The sequence below is a fragment of the Ochotona curzoniae genome, unplaced genomic scaffold (assembly GCF_017591425.1).
Source record: "Ochotona curzoniae isolate NIBS_2020 unplaced genomic scaffold, NIBS_Ocur_1.0 contig_54, whole genome shotgun sequence".
In the NCBI taxonomy this organism is placed as follows: Eukaryota; Metazoa; Chordata; class Mammalia; order Lagomorpha; family Ochotonidae; genus Ochotona; species Ochotona curzoniae.
Window position 1 is genome coordinate 254,802 of NW_024466464.1, and position 25,921 is coordinate 280,722.

Below are 25,921 nucleotides of genomic sequence, written 5' to 3' on the forward strand. Positions count from 1 at the left end.
CATAATGTGATGCATGCTTGAAGCCAGCTTCCCCACAGCTGCAGGAGAGACTGCAGACGGGTCTGAGCCTGAGCCCCTGCCTGTGCCCAGCGCAGTACGAGGGGCTGCAGAGCCCCTGCTGGGGTCTCCTGTCTGGGTCCAGTCCAGGAACCTGCAGCAGGTGCACTGCGCCCTGAGCCATCCTGACCCCGCCCCGCGTGTCCCCAGGGCATCGCACAGGCCGCCAGATACGTCCACCGCAGACTCATCAACGACGGCATTTTGAGTCAAGCCTTCAGCGTTGCTCCCGTAAGATGTTACTTTCTTTTTTCTCCTGTGTGTTACGTGCGGCCTTTCCCTCACTCTGCCTTGCTCCTGCAGGAGTATCGGCTGGTCACCGTGGGGCACAGCCTGGGCGCGGGAGCCGCCGCCCTGCTGGCGCTCATGCTCAGGAGCTCCCACCCGCAGGTCCGATGCTACGCCTTCTCCCCGCCCCGGGGGCTGCTCAGGTACTGCCCTGCCCCCACGCATCCGTGCGCTGGAGGCTCTCTGTGGTACTCTTAATCACCCTTAGGGTGTGCCGAGGGGCCACGTGGGGGCCCATGCATCTGCCCCGCGAGGTGTCTGTGCCCGTGGGCAGGTTCCCGGGGGCCCATCTGCTAGGCTGAGCTGGTCTGAATGTGAGCTGGTGCTGGGCTCGGTCCAGCGGGTCCAGGGCGGCTGGGCTGCCCCCGGACTCTCCCACCCCTTCAGGGCCCAGGGAAGCCACAGTCTCGCTGCCTTGGCCTTGTGCGCTGCGGGCGGGCAGCTGACTCGTGCTGTCTGGGGCATTGCAGCAAATCCCTCTGTGAATACTCCAAGGGCTTCGTCGTGTCGCTCGTCCTTGGCAAGGATGTCATCCCCAGGTAGGTGTGGGGCTGGGGCTGGGGCCGAGGTGGCCGGAGCCCCGGTGCCCCGTGCCTCAGTGGGACCTGCCCCTCAGGTTGAGCGTGACCAACTTGGAGGATCTGAAGAGGAGAATCCTGCGTGTGATTGCTCACTGCAACCAGCCCAAGGTAAGGGCTGTGCCGGCAGCGGCGGTGGCTGGGGAGTGCAGAGCTGGCCGTGGCCAGTGCTCTCCAGACAGGGAGGGCACTGCCGCCGGGCCTGCCGCTGCTCGCCCGCCGCTCGGTGGTGCTGCCCAGCAGGCCGACGGCTCAGCGGGCACACGCACTCGGTTAGCACTGTCCCGGGGCCCATCCACTGCAGGCGGGCTGCGGCTCCCAGGGCGACGGCTCCGGCTGTGCCTGCTGGGGGCTCTGTCCCCAAGCCAGAGGGAGGTTCTGGTGTGCCTGTCCTGGGGACGTGGCCGTTTCCCGGGGCGCATGGGCATTGCCAGGGTGCTCCCGTGCGTTTCTTGGAGCCTGAAAAAGCATGTCCACCTGTGCTTGCTTTGGATAAGTTCACTGGCGATTTTAGTTCATTAGCCACCATTTTGGTTTTGGCTTTGTTTTGCTAATCAGAAAATCTTCTCCACATACTTGCCCCTCCCCCAGCTCAGCATTTAGTAGGTAACAGGCGGGCATGCTGCTTGGCAGAACTTCCTGAAAAGAACCAAGGGTTTTCTGTGGGACCTCATCTTCTGCGTCCTGGCCTGGGTCGGCAGGGGACTGTGAACTGCAGCGTTGGGGTGTGTCGGGTGCTCCAGGCGCCTGTGCAGGGTGCTCCCGCTGAAGCACAGCCGCCCTCTCCTCACCCTCAGTACAGGATCCTGTTGCACGGCTGCTGGTACGAGCTCTTCGGAGGGAACCCTGACAACTTCCCCACCGAGCTGGACGGGGACAGCCAGGGGGAGCTGACGCAGCCTCTTCTCGGGGAGCAGAGCCTGCTGACACACTGGTCCCCCGCATACAGCTCTTCCAGTGACTCCCCACTGGACTCCTCGCCCAAGTACCCGCCTCTGTACCCCCCTGGCAGGATCATCCACCTGGAGGAGGAGGGCGGCTCAGGGAGGTGAGTGCTTACCCTGGGGGGCGCCATGGCCCCCAGCCCCTCTCCACGGGGCAGCGGGCACGGGCGGCCGTCCCAGAAGCAGTGCCCGCCACTTGCTCCTGCTTGCAGGCTCGGCTGCTGCGTGGCAGCGCGCTACACTGCCAGGTGGTCGCACGAGGCGGAGTTCAGCCGAATCCTCATCGGACCCAAGATGCTGACTGACCACATGCCAGACGTCCTGATGAGAGCCCTGGACAGCGTGGTGGCCGACAGGGGCGTCTGCGTCTCCTGTCCACCACAGGGGCTGCCCGACGTCCATGTGGTGTGAGCGGGGACCGTGTCAAGGTTTCCTGACTGGTGTCTGAGTGAGGCCAGGACACAGGACACCCTCAGTAGGAGCCCTCGGTGACAACACCGGAATGGACAGCAGGGACAGGAGGCTTGTGGGGTGCAGTGGGCACGGTGCTGGTGAGGTGCCACGGACAGCCCTGGGCTCGGCCGCTTTCCTGCCACGGCTCAGGTGTGAGCTCTTACAAGTGCATGGGGCATGGCATGCCAGGGCTGCCACCTAAAGGCACCCAGGGCAGGGCTGGGCACGGGAGTGGACACGTGCTAGCGCCCCCTGCAGGTGGCTGGTCAGTGGACTGAAAGGGAGTGAAGGGAATAAAGCATTTAACAGGTCCGTCTGCGGCTCTGTGCTGTGCCTAGGCCGTTTCAAGGAGCAGGTCTAAGGCATCGGCCGGCGGCGTTAGTTCTTCTGAACAGAAGTGAACCGCAGACTGTTCTTGCAGTTCTGCCTGTAGGCTGAGCAAGGCGGCTCTCATCTGCTCCCTAGCCCCTCAGCAGGTAGTGGAGATGCTACGAGAAACACCAGGGTGGGAGCTAGGAGCCCAACAGGTGGTGGGGAGTGACCCCACTGGGAGGAAGGCTGCATCCCGCCGCCTGCCAGTTGTTTGGGAGCTGGCTGAGCCCTGACTCTGCTCCGGCAAAGCAGCTGAGCGTTACCGCCAAGCGCCCTGTGCTGGCTCGGGTGTTGTCAGCCAAGCTCCAGCTCATGGAGGGGAGGCAGGACAGCAGCCTGTCACGTGTGTGAGCCTTTGGTATCTTCGAGCACCAGCCAAGACCAGACATGAGGGCAAGACCAGGAGTCACGGGTATGCTTGAGACAGCAGCCCCAAGTGACTGTGGCTCAGGACAGACAAGAGCCACAGTCCCAAGGCTGGCCCAAGACGAGATGTGGCTAGCCAGAGGGGAGTGTGGGAGGGTCAGGGATGCAGCGGGAAGGTCCTCGGGAGACTGCACAGACGTGTGTCGGGTGGCCAGGACACACCGGGAAAATCCTGAGATTTGGTTTAATTGCCTGGAAAACAAAGGAGTCTTCCAGGAAACTGCTCAGGACTGGTCATCCGCCCCTTGGGCCCTGAGGCTCACAGGCCACGCTAGCCTGGCAGCTCTGGCCTTGCCCACCTTCCCCAGGAGGCTGGTGACTGCCCCCATGCTCCGGTGTGGGAACGGGCACCAAAACAGGGACCAGCCGGGCCTGCCGGGGAGGCGGCGGGAGCCCCGAGAGCTCGTGCACACACACGTCAGAGTTCATGCATCAGTTCACAAGAATCCGAGTATGCCTGGTCGTATGATTCAAGGATTTATTAAGTCATACATGCAAAACATACTGCTAATTGCATTAGCAAAAGATCAATGTAAAAACACTCCACAATTCTGCAACTGTCAATTTAAAAAATGTTGTTTTAGTGGTTCAAAGTTCCCACGTGGTTTTCTTGCCAGTGAGTGCAGCTGTACGGACCGTCGTTAGCACTAGCAGTTTACACAACCTCACAGACCCAGAGGAACCCTGCTGGGAAGCCACGAGGGAGCGTGTCCGTGGGGTGCGGTCGCGAGGGTCAGTGTGGGTGAGTGTCGGGAGCCTGGCAAGACAGTGTTGTTAGGGAGGCTCGGCGTTCACGGGAGATCATCTAAAATACCTGGAAAGCTGCAACACATGATTTTTACACCTAGTAACTAGAAAACTAAGGAAAGCGTTTAATTAGCTTTGAATAAAGTAATGCGATAACAGGAATGCACTTTTACTAATCTACAAAAAAATTCCTACTGCGTCATCAGATGTTATCATACAAGGAGGCATATTGCTCGTTGAGAAGGGGCTCTAAGTCGGCAGCTACGGGGAGGACCAGTTCAAAGATGGCTCCAGCGGCCGACTCGGCGAGGGCCGCCGGGCGGAAAGCAACGGCTTGGGAAACACTACTGCTAACACGGACTGAACCCTGGGGAACGCGGCGGCTTTACGGAGCTCACTCCGCGGACAATGTAGTGTCACCTCTGTCTCTTCATCCTGTGGTCGCATCTGGCACTTCACTCCCCACACCCCCCAGCACACACAGCTACGGAGACTCGGTTAGAAGAAACACATGAACACGAGGCGTGGCAGCGTCTCGGCAAGCCGCTCGCTAGGAAATGGGACTGCTGCGGAGTGGCACTGTGACACCTGCTCCGGGCGTCCAGTACAGGGTCAGGACCGGGCACCGTCACAGGGCGACGTGCCTGCACGGAGGCTGGCCGCCTCTGCTCCGGGAGCCGCAGTCCCCTTACGGCAGCGGTCAGCGCTCGGTGCTTAGTGTTCTCAGCACAACGCAACTTAGTTCACGAAGGTCTTTTGGCAACTTGGACTCTGCGCAAGAACAGGGGCTTCTGAACAATAAGGCTTTAAGAAGGCTTGTCATTTTAGGGCTAAATTTTAATAGAAGGTGAGTCTGAACTCTTACATTTAAAACAAAACCTTAAAATTATTGATTGGTTCAAAATGGTTTATGGAAAAATTAATCTGTAACAAAAACTTGGCATTGAGTGCGAAGGCTCCACCGTTTCTCAGCAAAGCGGACGAGGGCTGTGGGCGCGGGGCCTTCAGAGCAGCAGGCACTTTCTCTTCCTCTTCTTGACGGGGGGCGGGCAGAGGACGGCGCGGATGGCCTCATCGAACACGGTCTTGAGGCCTCGCTGCGTGAGCGCCGAGCACTCCAGGTACTTGACGGCACCTACGAGAGACGGCGCCATGGCAGCCACGCCACAGCCACCCCGCTGCCCCGCCGCCCCCCGTGCCCTGCTCCTGGCACCCTCAGTTCACCTACCGATCTCCTTGGCCATGGCCAAGCCCTGGGGATAGGTGATGGGGGTCAGCTTCTTCTCCTTCAGCTTCTCGATCGTGTCTTTATCATCCCTAAGATCCAGCTTTGTCCCCACAAGGATGATGGGCGTGTTGGGACAGTGGTGTCGCACCTCGGGGTACCACTGCGCAGGAACAAAGGTTGGAACTCCATCCTGGCAGGCGGCAGACTGTGCCAGTACCCACTGCAGCTGCACCTGCCTGCTGTGTCTTCAGGTCCCAACCTCAACCTCAAGGGACACAGCGGTGTCTGGCAAGGATCCCCAGCCCCCCAGGATCAGTGACTCCACAGAAAGTCAAGTATCTGTCAAGTAACAGGAGGAAAGAAGGGACTACGGGGGACAGAGGAACCCCAAGGCAAGGAAATGAGCAGATGGGGGCGGGGCTCTGCTGTGAAGGGGTTCACCTTTAACCCCCACGTACCTTTGCACGGACGTTTTCAAATGATGCAGGACTCACAAGGGAAAAGCAAATTAAGAAGACATCCTGGGAAAGGGAAAGAGAGAAACCTTTCGGAAGCAGCTCTCGGAACGCGCGATGCGCTGTGCTGTCTAGTGCCGCTGGGAACGGCAGGCTCGGTGTGGGTCTGTGCGACCGGCAGCTTCCGCAGCTGGCAGAGCCAGTGCCCCCAGCAGCCGGTACTGGGAGGGCGGAGGGGCATGCTGGGAGCGCTGGGTGTCCGTCATGAACACGAGGCACCCGTCACTAGGGCAGTGCTACCGCACTACTTCTGGGAAGCGCGGCCTTGGAGGGCGGCTGGCCTGCTGGGGAAGTCCCCCCAGCTGCCCGCTCACGGCTGGGGGGCCCTGCCACTCACGGGAGGCCCCACTGAGTCCCGGACCCCCTGAAGTGGCCCTGCAGTTCCAAGTCCTTCCCTGCCCCGTTTCCAGTTAGGCTCCCCATTTGCATGTTCCATTCAAGCACGTTAAAGGTGGCCCTGGCTCCAGGTCAGTGCCTTTTCTCCCGCCCACTGTGCGTGTGCGGAAGCCCCACCTTCCTACCCCATAAAAATGCCAGTTTCTAAATGCTCAGCTGAGAAGCACCTTGCCGGGAAAGGACAAGCAGGTGACTCTGAAAGGCACCCACGTCCCAAGCAGCACGGGGAACGTCCCAGCGGCGATCTTGCACCTGAAAGGGTCACCCACACGCCCCCCGACAGCTGCCTCTACGGACAGCGAAACGCTGCGCATGCACAAGCTTGCCCAACGTCACCTCAGCACCCAGGCTGACTGCAACCGTCTCAAAGCGCGCTGGGTTAGCACCGAGCCCCGCAAGCCGCCCCGCAGGAGCCACAGCAGACAGGCCCTGGCAGCGGGTTAGTGCTGCTCCTGTTAGTGCGCGGCCTGGGAGCGGACTCCCAGCACCTGCCCCGCAGCCGGCGCCGCACCGCCTCTCCGGCAAGGAGCGGGGCAAGCGCCCAGGGTGCCAGCATGCGCTAACGGAGCTCAAGTCATTCACGTCACCAAGCCCAACCCTGAGTGAATCAAACGGAAGACGCGCAAGGAAACGGAGGCTCACAGGAGTCCTAGGGAACTGAGGGCCGAGAGCGGGTAAAGACGACAAGTGTTACATACGGCAATCGGCTTGTCTGTGCCCCTGGCGGCAATTTCCTTACCGTACGCTTCTCCAACCTAGTAATGCATGAGAATTTTATTTTGAGTTAAAATTAACAGAACCTGTTATTTACAATTCTGTCAACCCTTTACAGCACCCAAACGTGCAACAATTTCACATTTTCAATGCCAACTGCCACCAAATCACACCATGATAGCCAAACGGCAGTGTCCCTGTGCAGCTGGGCATGGTGTGGGCAGAAACTGGCCAACACTGGGGGTGCAGCCGAGGTGCCCCTTGCCGGAGCGCTGCCCAGGCTGCGTCACCACCAAGGTCCCCATGCAGAAGGTCACCCAGTCCCCTCTTGCTCGGACAGTGCATTTTCAACTTGAGGACATGTGTCGCTGACCTGCCGACACGGGGCCCCGCGACCTGCCTCAGGGTCACGTCTGAGTACTGACCACAATTTTAATTCATTTTTAAATTCCAATAAAATCAACAGCTCTGCTTTTTTAACACAGAGCTCTGGAGTTCTAAAGAAAAAGACAAGGGAATTAGGATGTTAGCTGCACTTCACCCAAGCTTCTCCAACACACAGTTTGAAGGGACCCAGAGTTGCTTTGTGACTGCCTCCAGGACCTCGGGGGTCGCTCACACCTGGGCGCCAGCCCCTCCGTGCAGGAAGGCGCACGACTAAAACCAGAGTCTTCTAGTCACACTCCCACCTCTAGTGCGGAAACACGCACAGCCGCCGCCCGGCCGGCCTGGCCCGTCTGTTCCTGCGCCAGCCCACTCAGCTCTCTGCAAGCCCAGCTGGTGCCGGGGACGTCCCCTCCTGGGCGCCCGGGGGGCCTGTGCAGTGCTGCAGATGGCTCCCCCTTCCTCACGTGTTCAGAGCCACAGCCTCCTGGGGTCCCTGGCCTGTCCTTCCTCTCCACATGCACCACACCAGATGCCCACCGTGCATGACCGAACGTGGCAGCTCTCTGTGCCTCTGCCGACTCCAGCCAGCGTGGCTGCGGCCCCTGGCTCTCCGTGCCGATCGGCAGAGTGAGCGGCTGGGCGGGCCAAGCACCCTCGCTTCCCCCTCCATCTTTTCCTCTTCCACATGCTTCCCAGCCGGCCCTCACGTCCAGGATTGAGTATTTTTAAGATCCAGGCACCGCCTGCACCCAGGAAAGGTCGCTGTACAGAAACAGAGCAAAAGCAGAACCCCAAGAGGCTGAGCGGGCATCAGCCACACACAGGTGCCCTGGGTTGCCGTGACTGCCCGGCCCCGCTGCGGACGACCACAAGCACTCTACATGCTAGAACCCAAATCCCACCAAAGGCCACCTGAGGCGCGGGCGTCTGGTTGAGCGTCCAGGGTGCTGGCTAAACGGCTGGGCCCCAGTCCCAGCGCGTGCTCCTGTCCCAGCTTCCTGCCGGCTCACTGTGAGGGAGCAGCTGGGTCCGTGCCGCTTCCCCGGAAGACCGGCCTCCACCCAGGCCAGGCCAGCATTGTCCTCATCTTGCAGATTTACTCGTGCTTGAGACCCAGGGTTACAGAGCATCTTCCATCCTCTGGCTCACGCCCAGGGGGCTGCTCAGACGGGAGTGCATGCTCTCAATTCTTGCCTCCCACATGTCTTCTTAAAGCAAACAGAACAAAACGCACAGCACTTCACACATTAAAAAAAAAAAAAAAAACCACTTTATGATCTTTGGTCTGAGAGCAGACCGCCCAAGGTCACTGTACCAACTACAAGATCACACACCCATCTCCGGCCGGCACAGTGCCCAAGCAGTTTTCACCTCGAGTCTGGCCCTCGGCAGCCCGCCAGGCTGTCCAAATACCTGGTCACAGCCCACCTGGCCCTGCAGGAGACCTGGACTGATGCCCCCCACCCTCCACGTGGGCCCGGCATTTGAATGAACCATAGGACAGGAGGTTCTCTCTAGAAATCCACCAGGCCACAACTATGTAAGATCTCACCTCTGGCAAGAGGTGACGGGTACCAGCCTCTGACTCCCAGAGCGAAGACACCAACGACCAACTCACTGGTCAGAGACCTCCCACCCACCAGTTATTCCCCAGATGGCAGTGCCAGGTTGCGGCCAGAGCCCGAAGCCAGAAGCCCAGCCAGCCTCCCACACAGGTGGCAGGCCCAAGTGTGTAGGACAGTTGCAGCAGAGTAGCTGACTCAGCCCAATGGGATCCTGGCACAACACGCAGCAGCCGACCGTGCTGTGCCACAACGCCAAGCCAGGAGATGGCGGCCACACCAAAGAGCCGAGCTCGGCAGCATCACCACACGGCCGGGGCCGCAGAGCCACCAGGGCCGGGCCTTGCTGGGACACGCGCGTTCCTCCCGGGCACCAGCACTGACAGCACAGAGAAGCACAACCGCAGGTGAGAAGCCGAGCTCGGAAAAACTAACGCACGACAGGTAACTTCAGCCAACACGGAAGCCCACCGCCTTCCGGACAGCCAAGGGAGACCTGTGTCCATACTTCCCTCAGCTACCTGGCACTGCCCAGAGAGCAGGCTGCTCAGCGATGACCGCAGGGACGCCTCCCTGAGGATGCCCAGAGTAAGTCATCTACCAGGAAGCAGCTTCTGTCCCTGGCAAGGCAAGCCCCAGGCAGGTGACCGCTCCTGCAGACTCACCTCCGCCTGGCCCTGCTCTGGCCCCTGCACCTCTGGGAACAGCGTGAAGGTGGCAGGGCGGGAGGCAGAGGCCACAGGTGAGCAAGGGCCACACCGCAGCCACCTGCTGGGCGGAGAAAGGAAGCTCCACCAGAGGACAGAAGACAGGGGCTTGCCCGCGTCCCTGGGCTGTGCCGTGTGACAGGTACAGTTGCCACCACACCTCCCAGCGTGCCCTCCTCCTAGCCTCTCCCACCCAGCTCTGGCACCCCAGGCTCCTCTCCTGCACCCCATCTGCAGGTCAGATTCCTGGGGCTCCTGTAGAGTGCAGCTCCTCCGTGCCGTGCACTCTGCCACGGGAATGGCCGTGCTTGTGTTGGAGAGAACTTTGGGAGGGAGGCCCGTGCTCACCGCCCACAATGGAGGCTGGCAGGTCCTCACTGTCAGCCCAGGGTTGCCCCTCATCTCCCGAGGAGCCCAAGCAGGTGCAGCACTTGAGCCCTGGCAGACACACGGAGTGCCCCATGGGAGTTAGCGGACAGACCCAGCTGGGAGTCACCTCTCTCTCCCTTTCTGCCACGCGTGTCGAGCAGGCGAGTCCGCCCCTCCACACGCACATGCACGCACGCGGCAGGAAAGCTTCAGCCCCAGCTGCACACGGTCACCGCCTCCTGTGTCCCGCAGCACACACAGGGGGCTCCAGCCCAGGCACCCCTGACCCACCATGGGTGACTGCAAGGCAGCCGCCCCACCCTACCTGCGGCCCTTGACTCACAGCTGGGTGGTGCTGGCTTCTTAGAAGCCAAGTCCCACCCTGCCCGATCACTACCGCCACGCCCACTGGGTGCAACCTCCGCAGAGGGTGAAGACCCCGAGCTCCCTGTGGCGGGGCCACTGCCAGGTAACAGGGAGGCCGTCCAGCTCCCACCGCCCATGTTGTGGTTTGACTGGACTGAGCAGTGCTGGCCAGAACGCGGCCAAAGCACCTTGCGTGAGCACCCATCATTCACTCCTGAACACGGCCTCGTGTATCGGGGACCCCGTTACCTGTAAGTAAGCTGGAAAAAACTTCACTGAAAAATCAGAAACCCCCACCACTGAGAAAGACTGCATCTGGCGTGTGGCCAGCAGCGCAGGCGCATGCACAAGCGTGTGCCCGAGCTGTGCAGGTGGAGGGGCTGCTCCACTCCCCCCACGCTCCCTGCAAATGCGCCCAGGAAGCAGCAGCCAATGCGTGCACGTCCCTGGGCTCCAGCACCTCGAGCTGCTGCAGCCATGTGGGGTGTAAACTAGCAGACTTAGAAACTTATTCTGTTACTCTCTCCCATCCCCCTTTAAAAAGATTTATGGAGAGGAAAATGAGACTTTCCATCTGCTGGTTTACTCTCCAAATGGCTGCACTGGCTGGAGCTCCAGTGATCTGAAACCAGGAGCCAGGAGCTTCCTCTAGGTCTCCCTCACAGGTGCAGGGTTCCAAGGCCTTGGGCTGTCCTCCACTGCTTTCCCAGGCCATAAGCAGGGAGCTGGATGGAAAGTGGAGCAGCTGGAGTATGAACCAGCACCTTACGGGATGCCAGCACTTGTGGGAGGAGGCCTAGCCTGTGGTGCTACGTGCCGGCCCTTCTCTGTCTTCTTTCATAAACAGTCTTAAATGCCGTGGTTCCTATGCAGCTGACACCCTGAAATGGCACACCTGGGTTAAGGGCCAGCTCAGCTTCCAACTGGCCCCTGGCTGCTGCCCAGCCCAGCCGCTGGGAGCATCTGGAGCGTGAACTAGCAGGTGGAAGGAATTTTGGCCTCTGCCTTTCAAAAGTAAAAATAAACTTTAACAAAATCTACCCCACGCTGTCCGCTGAGTCCAGGGCAGAGCCTGCTCCGTGCAGTGTCCCCTGAGCAGACCCTGTGGCCACCCAGCAACAAGCCTGAGGGACATCCAAGTGAGCAGGAAGGGGACAAGAGACCCCAGAGGGGCTCACACACCTGCGTCAACTCAGCCATTCCTGTAAGGGACAAGCAGGCAAAGGCCCGGGCCGCCCAGAGGGAAGTGGGGGACAGGATCTGCACCCCACAACTATGCTGTGTCATCTCTCTGCAGTTATGCTGGCTCCTACCTGTTAGTCCTGTCCCCAACTGCTTCCAACACTTTCTGTGTTGGACAAGCCAGTGACACACCTAAGAAAAGCAGCTTGTGACCCGGACACCTACTGCTCTATCGGGTTTAGTCCGTGAGCCACTCAGTGTCTGTAGGACACACAGCAGCCAGCTGGCAGGCTCTGACTGGGCACAGTAAACGCGCCTCGCCCAGCTGACATGATCCACACAGCAGTCAGCTGGCAGGCTCTGACTGGGCACAGCACACGTGCCTCGCCCAGCTGACATGATCCACAGAGCAGTCAGCTGGCAGGCTCTGACTGGGCACAGCACACGTGCCTCGCCTCACACCTCAGGTCCAGCTGAAAGGCTTCCTGTACTGAAGCCACAGATCACCAACGTCACTGGAAAAAAGTATTACACTCCTAAGAGGAGTTACCAACTTGGTTTAGATACATCTTGATCTTACCTTGACACTGTCACAGAGCAAGCCATCCTGAAACTGGCTGCCAGGAGTGGTGTGCACAGCGGGTACTGTGGCACGGTGGGACACTCACACCCCATCTGGACAGGCCTGGCCCGTGACCTGGCCACTCTGCCTTCTCCCAGGAAGGCAGGCCCTACCACCCACCCGTGGATATGACACAGCGTGCTGGTCCTTCCTGACTCCAGCTGGCCCAACTGCTGCGCACCAGAGGCATGAATCAGTGGCTGGAAGACCTGTCACAGCCTCCCTGACACACCGCCTTTCCAATGAATACCTTCAAAGCAGCCCGTAACAACAAAACAGTGCTGAGTCCACGTGGCTGTCCCAGAGCTCAGCAGATAGGCGGCTTCTGTAGGCCCCACGCTGGAGCTCCAGGTTCTGCTTCTGATCTAGCCCCCACCAGCACACGCTCCGGTAGACAGCAGGGTGCCTGCCACTCACATGGGAGGCCTAGACGGAGCTCCTGGCTCCTGGCTGTGGCAGATCTGGGGAGTGGGCCAGCAGATGGCAGGGACAACTCAGTGTCTGGCTTCCAAGTGAGACGGCAATGAAGTCATGGCTGTAGAGAACAGCAGTGGAAGGACGCCGAGAGTGCAGTGCTGCAACAAGCAGTAACACTCCGACAGTAACACCACACTCGCATCTAGGCAGACACCGACCACTGAATTCACTCTTCCAGGACACACATCAACCAAATATTCAGGAACTGTATATTCTAGAAGACAGTATGGAAACAGCAGTAATCCTTACTGTTTGTGGGTAGGACAGGGGGCGTAATCTGTCGTAATCTTCTTGTCCAGCTGTATCCCACAGGCCCAGATTCACCGGTTTGCCATCTACCATAACATTGGCAGAGTAGTTGTCAAAGCTGCAGAACGGAATGAACAGGGTCAGTCGCAGACACAGCCACTGCCCGAGCCACATCCCAGAAGGGTTGCAGGAGGCGGGGATGCTGGCGCTGGCCAGGCCGCCTGTGCCCCTGTGCCCAGGCTGGAGGGCAGCTCTGGGTTGTGGTGCCCATGCCCCAGTGCAGATGCCAGGAGGCAGTGGAGGTAATTCAAGTACCTGCCACCCACACGGAGGCCCTGGACTGGACCCCTGCTCCTGACCTCAGCCCAGCCCAACACAGGCGCCTGCAGGCATTTCAGAAGCAAACCAGAGGATGGGAGCGCTCGCCCTCAAATAACACGTTCTTAAAAACAAAAAGCTCTGGGACAGCAATTCAAAGCAGCTACCAAATCGAGCAGCTGCCTACAGCTGCAGCAAGGTGAGGGGCAGCCCGGAGCTGACACCTGCACCCCACACCTTCCAGCTTCCTAGCTCCTCAGTGACAGCTCGGGCCACGGGGTCCCTGCCAACCCAGGCGAGGTGAGAGGCCTGGCCCAGCCTGGCAGCCAGAGGCACCAGGCCGTGAGCCAGCTTCTGGAAGATCACAGCTTATCTGTCTCTCTCTTCTTTCTGCCTTTCAAATAGATGGAAATTTTACACAGTAAAAAGAATATTAATAAAAAATAGATGTGATGAATATGGTAATTCTGCTTCCAGGATAAAATGTTCGATAAATGGTACTGTGACATTCCCTTTCTCCTATAAAAAAATCAGTCACCTCACAGAACACCGGAAATAATTTCTGTATGAATTAAGGATAAATTCTTCAGTCAATAAAATCCAAGAAAAAATACTAGATACTGTTTCTGCAGCATTTAAATAGGACTGCCCTTCCTAAGATCCTAACACTCCATGGGGCAGGTGAGGCAGCTGTTCACACAAGACTGTTACATGTTTAGATGGCAGAAGACAACACAGCAAAATTTAAAGAGCCAGAGGGGACTGACTGTTTCAATCACAAGAAATTCCTTCAGTAAGAAGTCTGCATAGGTAATTCAGCCAAGGACTTCAATGAGCAGTTCCCAAAAGGAACAGATGGGCAGTCGATTTCCCAAAGACTCTGACCTTCCAAACGCTCAACCGTCCATCTACCACCAACTGGCCAGCGTCCGTCTTTCTACATGTGGCTGTGCTGTGTTAAATGTCACTGCACTTGTCTCCACACACATGATAGGAGTGGGACTGTGCCAGGTCGGATGGGATGGGCGTCCTCCTCTGGCCGCGGGACACTGAGTGCTACTCTGTCCCCACCCAAAGCCTCGCTCCGTAGGGATTAAGCAGCCTGGCGGCCGACCCCGCCCTGCTACTGCCACCCGTCCTCCCCACCCCAGCTGCCACGCCCCAAACGCACAGTGCCCTCTAACCTACCAGGAGGGGCCTGGAGGCAGGCGATGTGGCATGGGGGTTCACCTGCCCGGGGGTAGGTGGGGGGGGGGGGCTGCATCCCATAGCAGAATGCCAGTGTGTCCCAACCACTTGCAGTCCAGCTCCTGGCCACTCAGGAGATCCTGGCCCTGGGTGTTAAGGCCATTTGGGGAGTAACCCAGCAGGTGGGAGATCTGTCACTCTGCCTTTCTAATTAATTAATTAGTTAGTTAATTATAAAGAGTAATGGCCTGGGGTGAGCACTTGGCAGAGCCACTAAAGACACCACTTGAGGCACCCACATCCAAGGACCTTGTAAGGCAGGAGACGAAGGCTCAAGTCCTTGGGCACCTGCCATGATTTGAAAAAAGCCCAAACGCCTTATAATCAAAGAGTTCAGAAAATGAGAGGAAAATAAAACGTCCCCTGTTCCCATAAGGATGAGGAGCTCTCCGAGAAGCACAGCGAGAGGGGCCGTACTCACACGGTCGGGATGTACTCTCCGGGGAAGGCATTGGTCGTGTAGCTGATCAGCAGACAGGTCTTACCCACAGCTCTGGAGGGGGAGAAGAGGCTGCTCAGTCAACAGGAACAGAACCCGAGCTTGGATCACATATTTAGCAATACAGAAAACGCTATACATTCACCCAGCAATTGAAGCAAACTAGTATTTCTCAGAGACATACAATCAGGAACCATAAATTTTGTTTAGGCGAAATACAAAACAGTTGTGGGTCCCTGTCCCCGTCCCCGTCCCCACCCGTTCTGCAAGAGCACTGTGGGTCAGTGGGTCAAGCCTTGTCCTGAAACACACCTGACAGGGTGCCAGATCAAGACCTGACTATGACACTTCATTCCAGCTCACTGCTCATGGCCTGGCAAAGCAGCAGCAGGATGGCCCACGTGCTTGGGCCTCTGCACCCATGTGGGAGACCCAGAAACAGCTCCAGGATCCTGGCTCTAACCTGGCTCAGCTGCAGCTGTTCTGGGTCAGGAACCAGGAGATGGCAGATCTCTGTAATTCCATTTTGCAAATAAATAAAAAGTAAAAGTGTAAGGAGCCAGTTTCAGCTCTGGCTGCCCTACTTCCCATCCAGCTTTCTGCCTGTGGCCTGGGAGGGCCGTGGAGAATGGTCCCAGGCCTTGGGAGCCTGCAGCTGAGTGGGAGACCTGAAGAAGCTCCTGGCTCCCAGCTTTGGATCAGCCCAGCTCTGGCTCCTGCAGCCATATGGTGTGTGAATCAGCGGATGCAAGATCTCTTTGTAACTTTCAAGTAAAACAAAACAAACAAAATGTAAGTACAAGCTTGTTTCAAGAACATTCTAGAACCTAATAAGTCTGTTTCATAAATATCTTAAGAATCCTTTCATCCAAGAACCTTAAATTCTATGCTCAAAACACTATTGTCAACACTAATACACAAACAGCTTGTGGGGCTGGCATGGTGGGGCAGTGGGTAATCAGCATGCCATATGGTCCCAACTCCTGTCCCAGCGGCTCCATCTCTGATCCAAATTCCTGCTAATGAGCCTGGGCAGCAGCAGAGGGTGGCCAAGCACCTGGGCCCTGCACTCATGTGGGAGACCCGGAAGAGGCTCTCGACTTCAGACTGTCCCTGCTCGGGCCACCGTGACCATTTGTGGAATGAGCCAGCAGATGGAAGATCTCACGTGTCTCAACTCTTTCTAAATAAATAAATAAATAAATCTTAAAACAGATACAGGATTGCTTGAAAAATAAATAATAATAGTAAAAAAAAAACCAGCTTTTTTCTGCAACTCAGATTGTTACTTGTGTGCCAGGCACAGCTCAGCCACCCAGGCTCCTCGGCAATCACAGAACTGCTCTCCAGGCGCCCTCACCTCCAGCGCCACCAGCCCGGCCACGGCTGGGGGAGACACGGGGCACGCAGGAGGGGCCAGCACTGGCACGGTGTGTGGGGACCGGCGCCCGCAGGCACTAGAGCACCACAAGGTAAGAGTGCCCCGAGCCTCACCCCCACACACCGTGCCAAGCCTCCAATCCCCCAGCTCATCTTCAGGGCCCTCGGACGTCACCCCCTCCTGTCCTCTGCCACTTTCCCAAGGAAGGATGACAGCCTGGCACCTGAGGTGTAAGACCGATGGTCACGCTCAGCTCTGCGCTGCTCTGCTTCCTGGGAGGAAGGGAGAACCCCCAGCCAGAGCGGACCCCACCCAGGCTTGCCAGCACTTGTTTTGCTGGGAACATTAAATGCTTACCCAAAGTTGGAACTCCCCACCCCAAAGACCTCCCCGCGTTAAACATTACATCACCAGGAGGTAACCTCCCCTCAAGGCTTTCTCAGCAGATCATGACTCACTCTACACGCATCTCTCAAGAGCTGCCGGCAGAGCAGGCCTGTGGGAGCAGAGCGCGGCTGGGTGCTAGGGGCCAGCTCCTTCACTACGGATTCCAGCTTCCCCCGCCTCAGTTTTCTTACCCATAAAATGGACTCAGAACTACTAATGCCTTCCCAAACTCCCTAAACTTCAGTTCAGTTTCCATTTCTACCAACTCACATGTGGCTTGCCACAGGGCATTCCAGGTGCAACAAACAAGATCACACAGAAAGCACAGGAAACACGTCGCCACCATCGCAGCAGAGCCTAGGCGTGCTAGGTGTGGCCAAGAGTGCAGAGGTCGGCCCTCATCTCCAGGCAGCCAGAGAAGGCAGCAGGGCAGAGGGGGGCAGGCAGGACGCCGAGGCAAGAGCTGACGAAGCAAGGCCAGCACAGGGAAGGCCAAGGACGTACCAGGCATGGCACGGGACGTGGGAGGCCAGGGGAGCTTAAGCTGGCAATAAAGTAGGTTATTTTAGAGGTGGTCTCTGCAGACTGACAAAGCTGGGACCCACCACGGCAGAGGGGGAAGCATGGCTGTAAACGAGGGGCTGAAGGGCAGTGGGCTGTCGCAGGAGCCATCACACCCACCCAGGCTCTGGGCTGGTTGGGCAGCAAGGCCCCAGCAGCGGGCCCTGCTCCCAAAAGCCGGTGTTGCTGGGGACAGCAGGTTGCCCAGACTGCAGCCCCAAGTTGGGGATAAGCATCTGCAAAGGCCATAGCCATATGCTTAAACGCCTTCAGGAGCGCTTCTGAAACCCCGTTCTAAAGGAACCAGGAACCAGGTGGCCACGTAAGCAGGAGAGCCGGCCTGAAATGAGCCACAGTTTCCCTTGCTCGCCTGGGAAGGACCTGCAGGTGCTGGCAGAAGGGGACGCTGGCTGCAACTCTGATGGCCAACCGTTATCTGCTACAAATCTACTTGCCATTAAAAACAAGATTCCTGACAGAATCATGATTTTTTAAAAAATTGTTTTTTATCGGAAAGGCAGATATACAGAGAAGGAAAGACAGAAAGATCTTCCATCCACAGGTTTGCTTCCCCACAACAGTCAGCTCTGAGCTGATTCGAAGCCAGGAGCCAGGAGAGCAGCCGGGATATGAACCAGCGCCCAAATGGGATCCTGGCGGATGCAAGGCAAGGATTTAGTCACTAGATTATCAGGCCAGGCCCAAGAAGCTTTTTTTTTTTTTTTTTTAAAGATTTATTTATTTTTATTAGAAAGAGATACAGAGAGGAGAACAAAGATCTTCCATTCGATAATTCACTCAAGCAGCAGCAAGGGCTCCTAAGCCAGGAACTTCCTCCAGGTCTCCTATGTGGCTGCAGGGTTCCAAGACTTTGGGCCGTCTTCGACTGCTTTCCCAGGCCACAAGCAGGGAGCTGGATGGGAAGCAGGGCTGCTGGGATTAGAACCAGTGCCATACGGGATCCCAACACGTTCAAGGTGAGGACTAGGTGAGCCGTTCAAGGTGAGCTGCCAGGCCCAGAATCTTGATTTTTATTCAACTGTTGAAATGTGTACCAACAAGAAAAAGACACTTTTCCTGGCACTTGGCGTGTGTTCACCTCCACAGGCACAGCCACAGTCACGGAGGCACAGGTAGGCCCCAGCGCTGGTGGTGGTCACAGCGTCCACAGGCCATGCCCACAGCGTCCACAGGCCATGCCCACAGCCGCCAAAGCCCCTGCAAGTGCTTATCTGCTCTGGATGCCAATGTGATCGAATCGCTCAGGCCCACCTTGTCTTACTCTGTGAAAGACACCACAACCGGACAGTAACCGTGACTTTACTGAAGAAAAGCTCACAGCACTTATGCACTGGCATTTCCCCCAGCCCATGACATTACCATTTTTTTAAACTTATCTGAGCTTCCACTTCTATCCTGTGGAAATAACCCACATCAAAGCCAGTAACTTACAAACCCTGTTACTTTTTCCATTAGGAATTTTTTACTGGGGGCCGACCCGGGGGTGGAGCTGCTCCCTGCCATCCTGCCTGGGAGGGCAGCACAGACCGGCCCAGTGCAGGAGGGCCCTGCAGCCACGCGGGGGACCTGGCAGGAGCCCCTGGCTGCCAGCTTCACATCAGGCCGGTTCTGGCCCTTGTAGGGATCTGGGGAGTGAATCAGTAGCATGGAACATTCTCTCTTTTTCTGTATGCCTTTCAAATTAATAAAGAAATCTGTTAAGATATATCAAATTCTGGGCCGGGGGGCGTGGCCTAGCGGTTAAAGTCCTCTCCTTGAATGTGCCGGGATCCCATATGGGCGCTGGTTCTGATCCTGGCTGCTCCACTTCCCATCCAGCTCCCTGCCTGTGGTCGTCTGGGAAAGCAGTCAAGGACGGCCCAAAGCCTTGGGACCCTGCACCCGTGTGGGAGACCTGGAAGAAGCTCCTGGCTCCTGGCTCCAGACTGGCTCAATTCCAGCCATCACTGGAGCCGGGGCATTCTGTCAGCTCCTGCAGCCAGCCCCCAGTGCACTGTGCTGTGTTAAGTGCCGCCTGCAGTGCTAGCCCAAATCTCACCCAGCTCTTCTACCACAGTCCCAGCACCCTACTCACATGCCTGGGAAACTAGCAGAGGCAGCCCTATACAGAGTTCTGGGTTCTTGGTTTTGACCGGAATTAGCTGCAGCCATTTAAGCCGTGTGGAGACTGAACCAGAAAATGGAAACTCGTGCCCTCTCTCTGCCTTCTAAATACAGTAAATTTGGGGGCTGGCGAAGTGGCTCAACAGGCTAATCCTCCACCTGTGGCACCAGTATCCCAGACAGACACCACTTTCTATCTAGATGCCCACAGTGGCCTGGGAAAGCAACAGAGGATGGCTCAAGTCCTTGGGCCCTGCAGCCACTGACGCGACCCAGGTGAAGTTGCTGGCTCCTAACTGGCTCAGCTCTGGTCACTGTGGCCAGCTGGGGAGTGAACCAGCCAATGCAAGATCCTCTCTCTCTCCACTGTAAAATCTGCCTTTCAAATACTACTACTACTAATAATAATAATAGTAACCACACACATACATAAAAATCTTAAAAAAGAACAGATCATGGGGCAGGGCACAGAAGCCTAGTGGCTAAGTCCTAGCCTTGCACGCGCCGGGATCCCATATGAGTGTTGGTTCATGTCCCCCAGCTGCCCTACTTCCCATCCAGCTCTCTGCTTGCAGCCTGGGAAAGCAGTTGAGGATGGCCCAAGGCCTGCACAAGTTTGTGAGGTCTGGGTGACCGAGAAGAAGCTCCTGGCTCTGGATTAGCTCAGCCCGGCCACGGTAGCCAGTTGGGGAGTGAACTTTTATCTGTCTGCAACGCCTACAGTTGAAGCAGCTACCTGTTACAGAGCTGAGGGTCACTTGGCTGACTCCAGCGTGAGACTTCCTCGGTCTCTGGGAGGCGGGGGTGCCGGCTCAGGTGGTTGGTTCCTGGACTGAGTTTCCAGATGCCCATGCAGGCTGTTGCAGGCTCCTGAAGAGTGACCCAGCACACAGGAGCTCTCTGTCTCTCACTTCTCAAATAAATTTTTTATTTATCTCTTTGGGAAATCAGATTTACAGAGAGGAGAGACAAGAACCAACGCCTCTGAGCCATCATGCTAGGCCCTCAAATAATGTAAAAAACAGAAATGTATCTAACTTCACACCACCCCTCCTCCATGAAAGCCGGCACCTCAATTACATCCCATGGAAATGGGAAGACAGCAAGTACAGCACACAGAAAACAGGTCATGGGCGCCAGGACTGGGTCTGTGGGTGCAGACTCCGCAGTTCTCCCCCGTTTCTGAAGTGTTAAGATGCTGGAATTGAGCTGGGGCAGTAGCCTAGTGGCTGAAGTCCTCACCTTGCATGCCCCAGGACCCTATACGGGCACCAGTACTAATCCCACTTCCATCCAGCTCCCTGCCTGTGGCCTGGAAAGGCAGCTAAGGACAGCCCAGAGCCTTGGGACCCTGCACCCACGTGGGAGACCCAGAAGAAGCTCCTGGCTTCAGGTAGACTCAGCTCCGGCAGTTGTGGTCACTTGGAGAGTGAACCAGAGGACCGAAGAGCTTTCTCTCTTTCTTTCCTTCTCTCTGTATATCTGCCTTGCCAGTAAAAATTAATAAATCTTAAAGTTAAACAATAGAAATGCTGGAAGTAACCTCTTGCTTCTGCTAAGCTGGACAGGCTGCTCTGAAGCGGGCGTTGCGATAATACGCCCTCTTTCCCGGGGGCACTACCAGGTAAGACCCTGCCTGATGGGCCAAGCAGCCACCTGGTACAAAAGCACACAGCACTGAGCCGGCAGACCAATGCCCCAAACACCCTTCCAAAAAGTACATTTCGGCTTTCTAGCAATGGCTTCCTCACACTCCTCCACACAACCCCAAGCTCTCATTAGGCCTATCACTCCAAACTTCGAAGATAATAAACAATGCTATGTATATTTTCACCAACCAAGATCAGAGTGGCAACGAAAAACCTCAACCTGGAAGTCAGTTCAGAATCAAAAAAAACCTTTACAGCAAGTCAAGGCCCCAGTATGAAACACACAGGACTGCTCGACATGACCTCACGGACCAGGTCACCGCTGCTCAATGGCATCCTCAGTGAGACAGCAAGCCGACTTCCGGGCGGCCACATCTGCGGGGACCCCAAGCCCTGGTGAACGCCGCCATGGCCGAGCGAACCGGGGCCTTCGAGGGCTCCCCGCCAGCTTTCCAGCAAGCCAAGGCCAAAAGCTAGCACACACTCATACTTTAACACCTACATGTTGCCACCGATTAGAACACAGGCAAGCTGACCCACTTAGAGCATGGTTAACACGTAGCCTGCTCCTCCCATCTGCCTGTCTGCCTCCACCGTTTCAAGCACTTCTAGTGGAAACAGTCCCATCCACTACTTGGGCAACCTCTGAATAAAAGAACATTCCAATGATGGCATCAGGATAAAGTTTATCAGAAAAAAGCATTTTTGGTATGGACAATTTAGTATTTGAAGTTTTACTAAAAAAAAACAAAACAACTTGATTCATATGACCTCTTAAAGTAGGATAGCTTAAATATTTGGTAAAAATCCCCTTCACTTGAATGCCACGTAGCCAGTCAATACACAGGTCAATACAGTATTAACAGGTAGACTATGAGGGCCAATGCTATGGCTTAGAGGGTTAAGTCGCCACCTGCAACACTGGCAAACCATATGGGCACTGGTTCAAGTCCCAGCTGCTTCACTTCCAATATAGCCCCAGGCTCATGCTCCCTGAATCCATGTGCTCCACACACAGGAAGAAGTTCCCGGCTCCTGGCTTCAGACTGGCTCAGCTCCTCCGGCTGTTGCCGCAGTGCGTGAAGCTCACTCTACTGCAAGGTGCTGGGAGTGGTGGTGCTGGCTCAGTCAGGTCCCTCCCATCCACACAGGGACCCAGGCGCCCAGTCCCGGCCACACCCGCAGGGGTGAGCTGACAAAGGCAGTTTCCTCTCTCTTGCAAATCAATGTTCAGAAATAAAAAGCAGATGGAGGGCAGAGCACGGTGGCTCAGGGGCTAAATCCTGGCCTTCCGAGTGCTGGGATCCCATTTGGGCATTGTGCCCAAATGCTCCACTTCCCCTCCAGCTCCCTGCCTGTGGCCTAGGAAGGCAGTGGAAGGCGGCCCAAAGCCTTGGGACCCTGCACCTGCCTGGGAAACCAGAAGAGCTCCTGGCTCCAGATCGACTCAGCTCTGGCCACTGCAGCCGCGTGGGGAGTGAACCAGCGGACAGAAAACCTTTGTCTCTTTCTCTCTGTAAATCTGCCTTTTCCAGAAAAACGTACAATATATATGGCAGATGGAAAATCCCAGGGCAGGAGCGGTGATTTTAATATCTGACGCTCCTTCACAGACCCTCAGCGGTATGAACAACCTGGCTCCTGGGGGGGACTTAACACCCAGCACCTTGAGCAACTGTTGAAACTGCTCTGACAGGCACAGCTTGGAGGAGGAGGACGCAGGGATACCCCCAAGGCTTCTCACTGGATGACAAAGCCAGCTGCGAGCTCTTGGGGCCCAACAGCCAGTGCCAGAGCTGGGTCTGGACTCAACCAGCACCTTTACTTACAAAAGCAGCTAGCAAGTGGCACTGCTCAGCACAAGTATTTTTAAAGTCGGGTCGTTTTAAACGTTCCTAAGACAAAAACACCAACGCTTGGCTTCACTTCCAATCCAACCACACGCACACATTTCCCCAAGTGATAAGGTTAAGGTTTTCTCTTCACCAAGGAAAAGCTACTGCACACAGCCCTAAGTCTGCTTATGAAACGGAACTGCTGCTGGTCTATGCGGAACCAGAAACAGCCATCACCAATTTCTCTGATTTGTGACACAGACTCAACAGATGCGGATCTTGTGAAGGAAAATAAGTAAAAATCAGTTGCCTGTTCTGCCATCTTCCAGAAACAACGTTCAAATGTTTAAGGTCAAATCTCTTAAACTAAGAGATCACCCGATTTCAAGGTACAGAAGAACCAAAAAAAAAAAAAAAAAAAAAGGTCCTTTTGACCGGTTGGGGGGCAGACAGCTCCCCGCCGCCCTGAACTCTTGAAGTGAGCAGTGTGCACTCGAGCCGGACCAAACTGGCAGGTCATTCTTGGCGCTCCCTCGGAGAACACTATCCCCACACAAGCACAGCTGAGACGCGCGATTTTGCTCGGATTACACCGAGATTCTTGTTTCTGCGAGGGGCGGGCGGGGACTGCATAAAACCAGTCTTGTCCTGGTCAAGAGCCTGGAACCACCATGGACAGTCGAGCTCGCCGCCCGGGGCCTCAGCCCGCGCTTCGCCGGCATTCTTTTTTTTTTTTTAAGACTACATTCAAAGAAGAGATGGGTTTCCATCACATCTACCACCTGACGACATCTCTTAAAAAAATAATAATCAATAAAACTTTCTCCACGAGAAGTCCACAAGTGGCCAAAGTTACAAAGTCGAGGCGATCAGGGCGTACGAGCTAAAAAGTTTCCGGTCACCGACTGGGACCCCTGCGCCCTCCCCCTTCCCGACCCGCCGCAGCTCTCCAAGGTGGGGGAGCCACAGAGAGATGGGTCCCCCTTTTCCGACAAGCAGGAAAAATAAATAAATAACGACAGCTCCAAACCCGCCTAAGGGACGTGCCCAGCAGGGCGCTGGGGTGGCGGGCGGCGTCCGGGGGAAGCGCGAGGGCCAGGGTGGAGTCCACCGAGCCGTGCCCGGCGCCGAGGCCCTGCACCCCGCGGCCGGCGAGGCCCTGCACCCCGCGGCCGAGCCCGGCCCGCCGAGGCCCTGCACCCCGCGGCCGCCGAGGCCCTGCACCCCGCGGCCGAGCCCGGCCCGCCGAGGCCCTGCACCCCGCGGCCGCCGAGGCCCTGCACCCCGCGGCCGAGCCCGGCCCGCCGAGGCCCTGCACCCCGCGGCCGCCGAGGCCCTGCACCCCGCGGCCGAGCCCGGCCCGCCGAGGCCCTGCACCCCGCGGCCGAGCCCGGCCCGCCGAGCCCCGCCGAGAGGCCGCCCCGGGGCCTAGGCCAGCCCGCGGCCGGGAAAGCCGGGCGCGCGGTGCCGGACCCGCCCCGGGCCCTCGCCGTCCGCTCCGTGCACGCTCCGGCACGCCCGGCCCGGCGTCCCCACCCGCGACCCCGGGGCCCCGGCCGCGCGCGCGCACTCACCCGTCTCCCACCACCACACACTTGATGGCCTGCATCGGGGCCGCTCGCAGGGCCGCGGCGGCGGCCGGACGCTGAGGCGGGAAGCGGGCGGGAGGGCGAGCGGGCGCACCGGCGCGCGGCTACACTCCGGCGGCGCGGGATGCCGGAGTCACTCGTCCACGCCGCCTTCGCCCCCTCCGCCGACGGCAGGCACCGGCCCGGCAGCAGCCACCACCCAAAACGGAGGAAAACTGCAGAGAAACAGGAAATGGCCGCTCCACTCACATCCGGCCTCCCCTCCCCCCGAGCCGGCGCCGCCGCTCCCAGGCTCCGGGAGGGGCCGCTGGCGCCCGAGCGCCTCCCGGGGTTCCTCAGGGCTTCGGGAACACTCGGGAGCGCTCGGCCGCGCTCGGCCGCGCTCGGCTCCGGCCGCGGGGTGTGCCTCGCTGGGAGGGCGGTGGGGCGGGGTGGCCGCCATCTTTTGACGCCGTCTGGGCGCGGCCGGGCTGGAGCTTTTGGAAAGCAGGCAAATGGGGTGTCGGGGGACCCACACTTACGTCACCGCTCCCTTGCATAGGACATCAAAAGGGGCGTCGAGTCCTGTCCTCCTCCCCTCACCCACACACACAACTCTTTCTCATCCTTTTCTCTGCTGTCTCTGTGACTTAAACGATGACATCAGGGTCTTCTAGAAATTTCCGGAGCTAAAACTGTAAGGAAAAGAAAAAAAAAAAAAGAACCAAAATCACAATCAGCGATGATCAGGATTCATTCAAATGATGGATGTTTGTCTCTTATTTTGCTTTCTAGGCATTTATGTTAATGTTCCTTTAAAGAAATCTCCCAGCTGCTGATTTTTCCCCCAAGTGCCTGCAACCACCAGAACTAAGAGGGGACATTTAGCAGCCAGGCACCCAAGCTGAGTTGCTGACCGGGTGTCCACCATCTGGTGCCTCCCAGGGTGCCCATTAGCAGGAAGCTCTCCTGGAAGCAGAATTGGGACGCAGGCGCTGTGAGAAGAGTGGCGTCTTACCAGCTGTGCCATACACCCACCCTGGATTTAAAGGATTTCATTATCACGGGGCAACTGAGTTGTCTCTAATCTCTAGTTCCAACAGCACCGACAGTGAATTTGTTTGTATGAGAATATTCAAGGGCTGGTGTTGTGGCATGGTGTGGAAGGCCACTGCCTGCAATGCCAACATCCCATGTGGGTGCTGGTTCAAGTCCCGGCTGCTCCGCTTCTGATCCAGCTTCCTGTAATGACCTGGGGTAAAAGCAGTGGAGGGCGGCACCACCAGCGCGAGAAATCCCGACGAAGCGCCTGGCTCTTGATTTCCGCCTGGCTCAATCCTTGCTGGGACAGAAGATCTCCCCCGACAAGCTCTGCCTTTCAAATAAACAAATAACTCTAAAAGAAGAAGTGCCGTGATGTGGGTAAAGTCGCTGCCTGTGGCACCAGCAACCCATCCAGGTGGGCACTGGTTTGAGTCCCGGATGGAACCAGCAGATAGAAGGAAAATCTCCTCTCTCTCTCTCTCTCTTTCCTGTCTCTGTAAGTCTGCCTTTCAAATAAATAAATAGATATTAAAAAACAATTTTTTTTTTGTTTACTTGAAAGGAAAAGAGCTAAAGAGATACAGACATCTTCTCCATGGTTCACTCCCCAGACGCCTGTGAGAACCAGCACTGCGGGAAGACTGCTGCCAGCAGCCAGGAACTCCGTCTGGGTCTCTCCCGTGGTGGCAGGGACCCGGGACGCAAGTACCTGAACCATCCTGTACTGC

General features: G+C 57.2%; 2 protein-coding genes across 7 annotated transcripts in view; one reads left to right on the plus strand and one right to left on the minus strand.

Moving 5' to 3' along the window:
* DAGLB (diacylglycerol lipase beta) overlaps window positions 1-2,931 on the plus strand; it is a 23,871-nt gene extending 20,940 nt beyond the window's left edge. For 2 of the 4 annotated variants that reach the window (XM_040989987.1, XM_040989989.1), the window contains 6 exons: window positions 208-288; window positions 361-488; window positions 816-884; window positions 962-1,034; window positions 1,721-1,971; window positions 2,080-2,931. In XM_040989987.1, the coding sequence (XP_040845921.1) occupies window positions 208-288; window positions 361-488; window positions 816-884; window positions 962-1,034; window positions 1,721-1,971; window positions 2,080-2,278 (801 nt within the window). In that variant the 3' untranslated portion in view covers window positions 2,279-2,931. Of the gene's footprint in view, window positions 1-207; window positions 489-815; window positions 885-961; window positions 1,035-1,720; window positions 1,972-2,079 lie in introns of those variants that run through there. The other 2 variants (XM_040989986.1, XM_040989988.1) reach the window with 2 other exon arrangements.
* The window catches only part of RAC1 (Rac family small GTPase 1), a 25,283-nt gene extending 836 nt beyond the window's left edge, over window positions 1-24,447 (minus strand). Inside the window, exons 1-7 of one of the 3 annotated variants that reach the window (XM_040989994.1) lie at window positions 24,156-24,443; window positions 14,627-14,698; window positions 12,640-12,757; window positions 6,703-6,759; window positions 5,552-5,614; window positions 5,094-5,253; window positions 3,583-5,000 (exon numbers count right to left, since the gene is read on the minus strand). In XM_040989994.1, the coding sequence (XP_040845928.1) occupies window positions 4,870-5,000; window positions 5,094-5,253; window positions 5,552-5,614; window positions 6,703-6,759; window positions 12,640-12,757; window positions 14,627-14,698; window positions 24,156-24,190 (636 nt within the window). In that variant the 5' untranslated portion in view covers window positions 24,191-24,443 and the 3' untranslated portion in view covers window positions 3,583-4,869. Of the gene's footprint in view, window positions 1-3,582; window positions 5,001-5,093; window positions 5,254-5,551; window positions 5,615-6,702; window positions 6,760-12,639; window positions 12,758-14,626; window positions 14,699-24,155 lie in introns of those variants that run through there. The other 2 variants (XM_040989996.1, XM_040989997.1) reach the window with 2 other exon arrangements.
* Window positions 24,448-25,921: the final 1,474 nt, after the last annotated feature.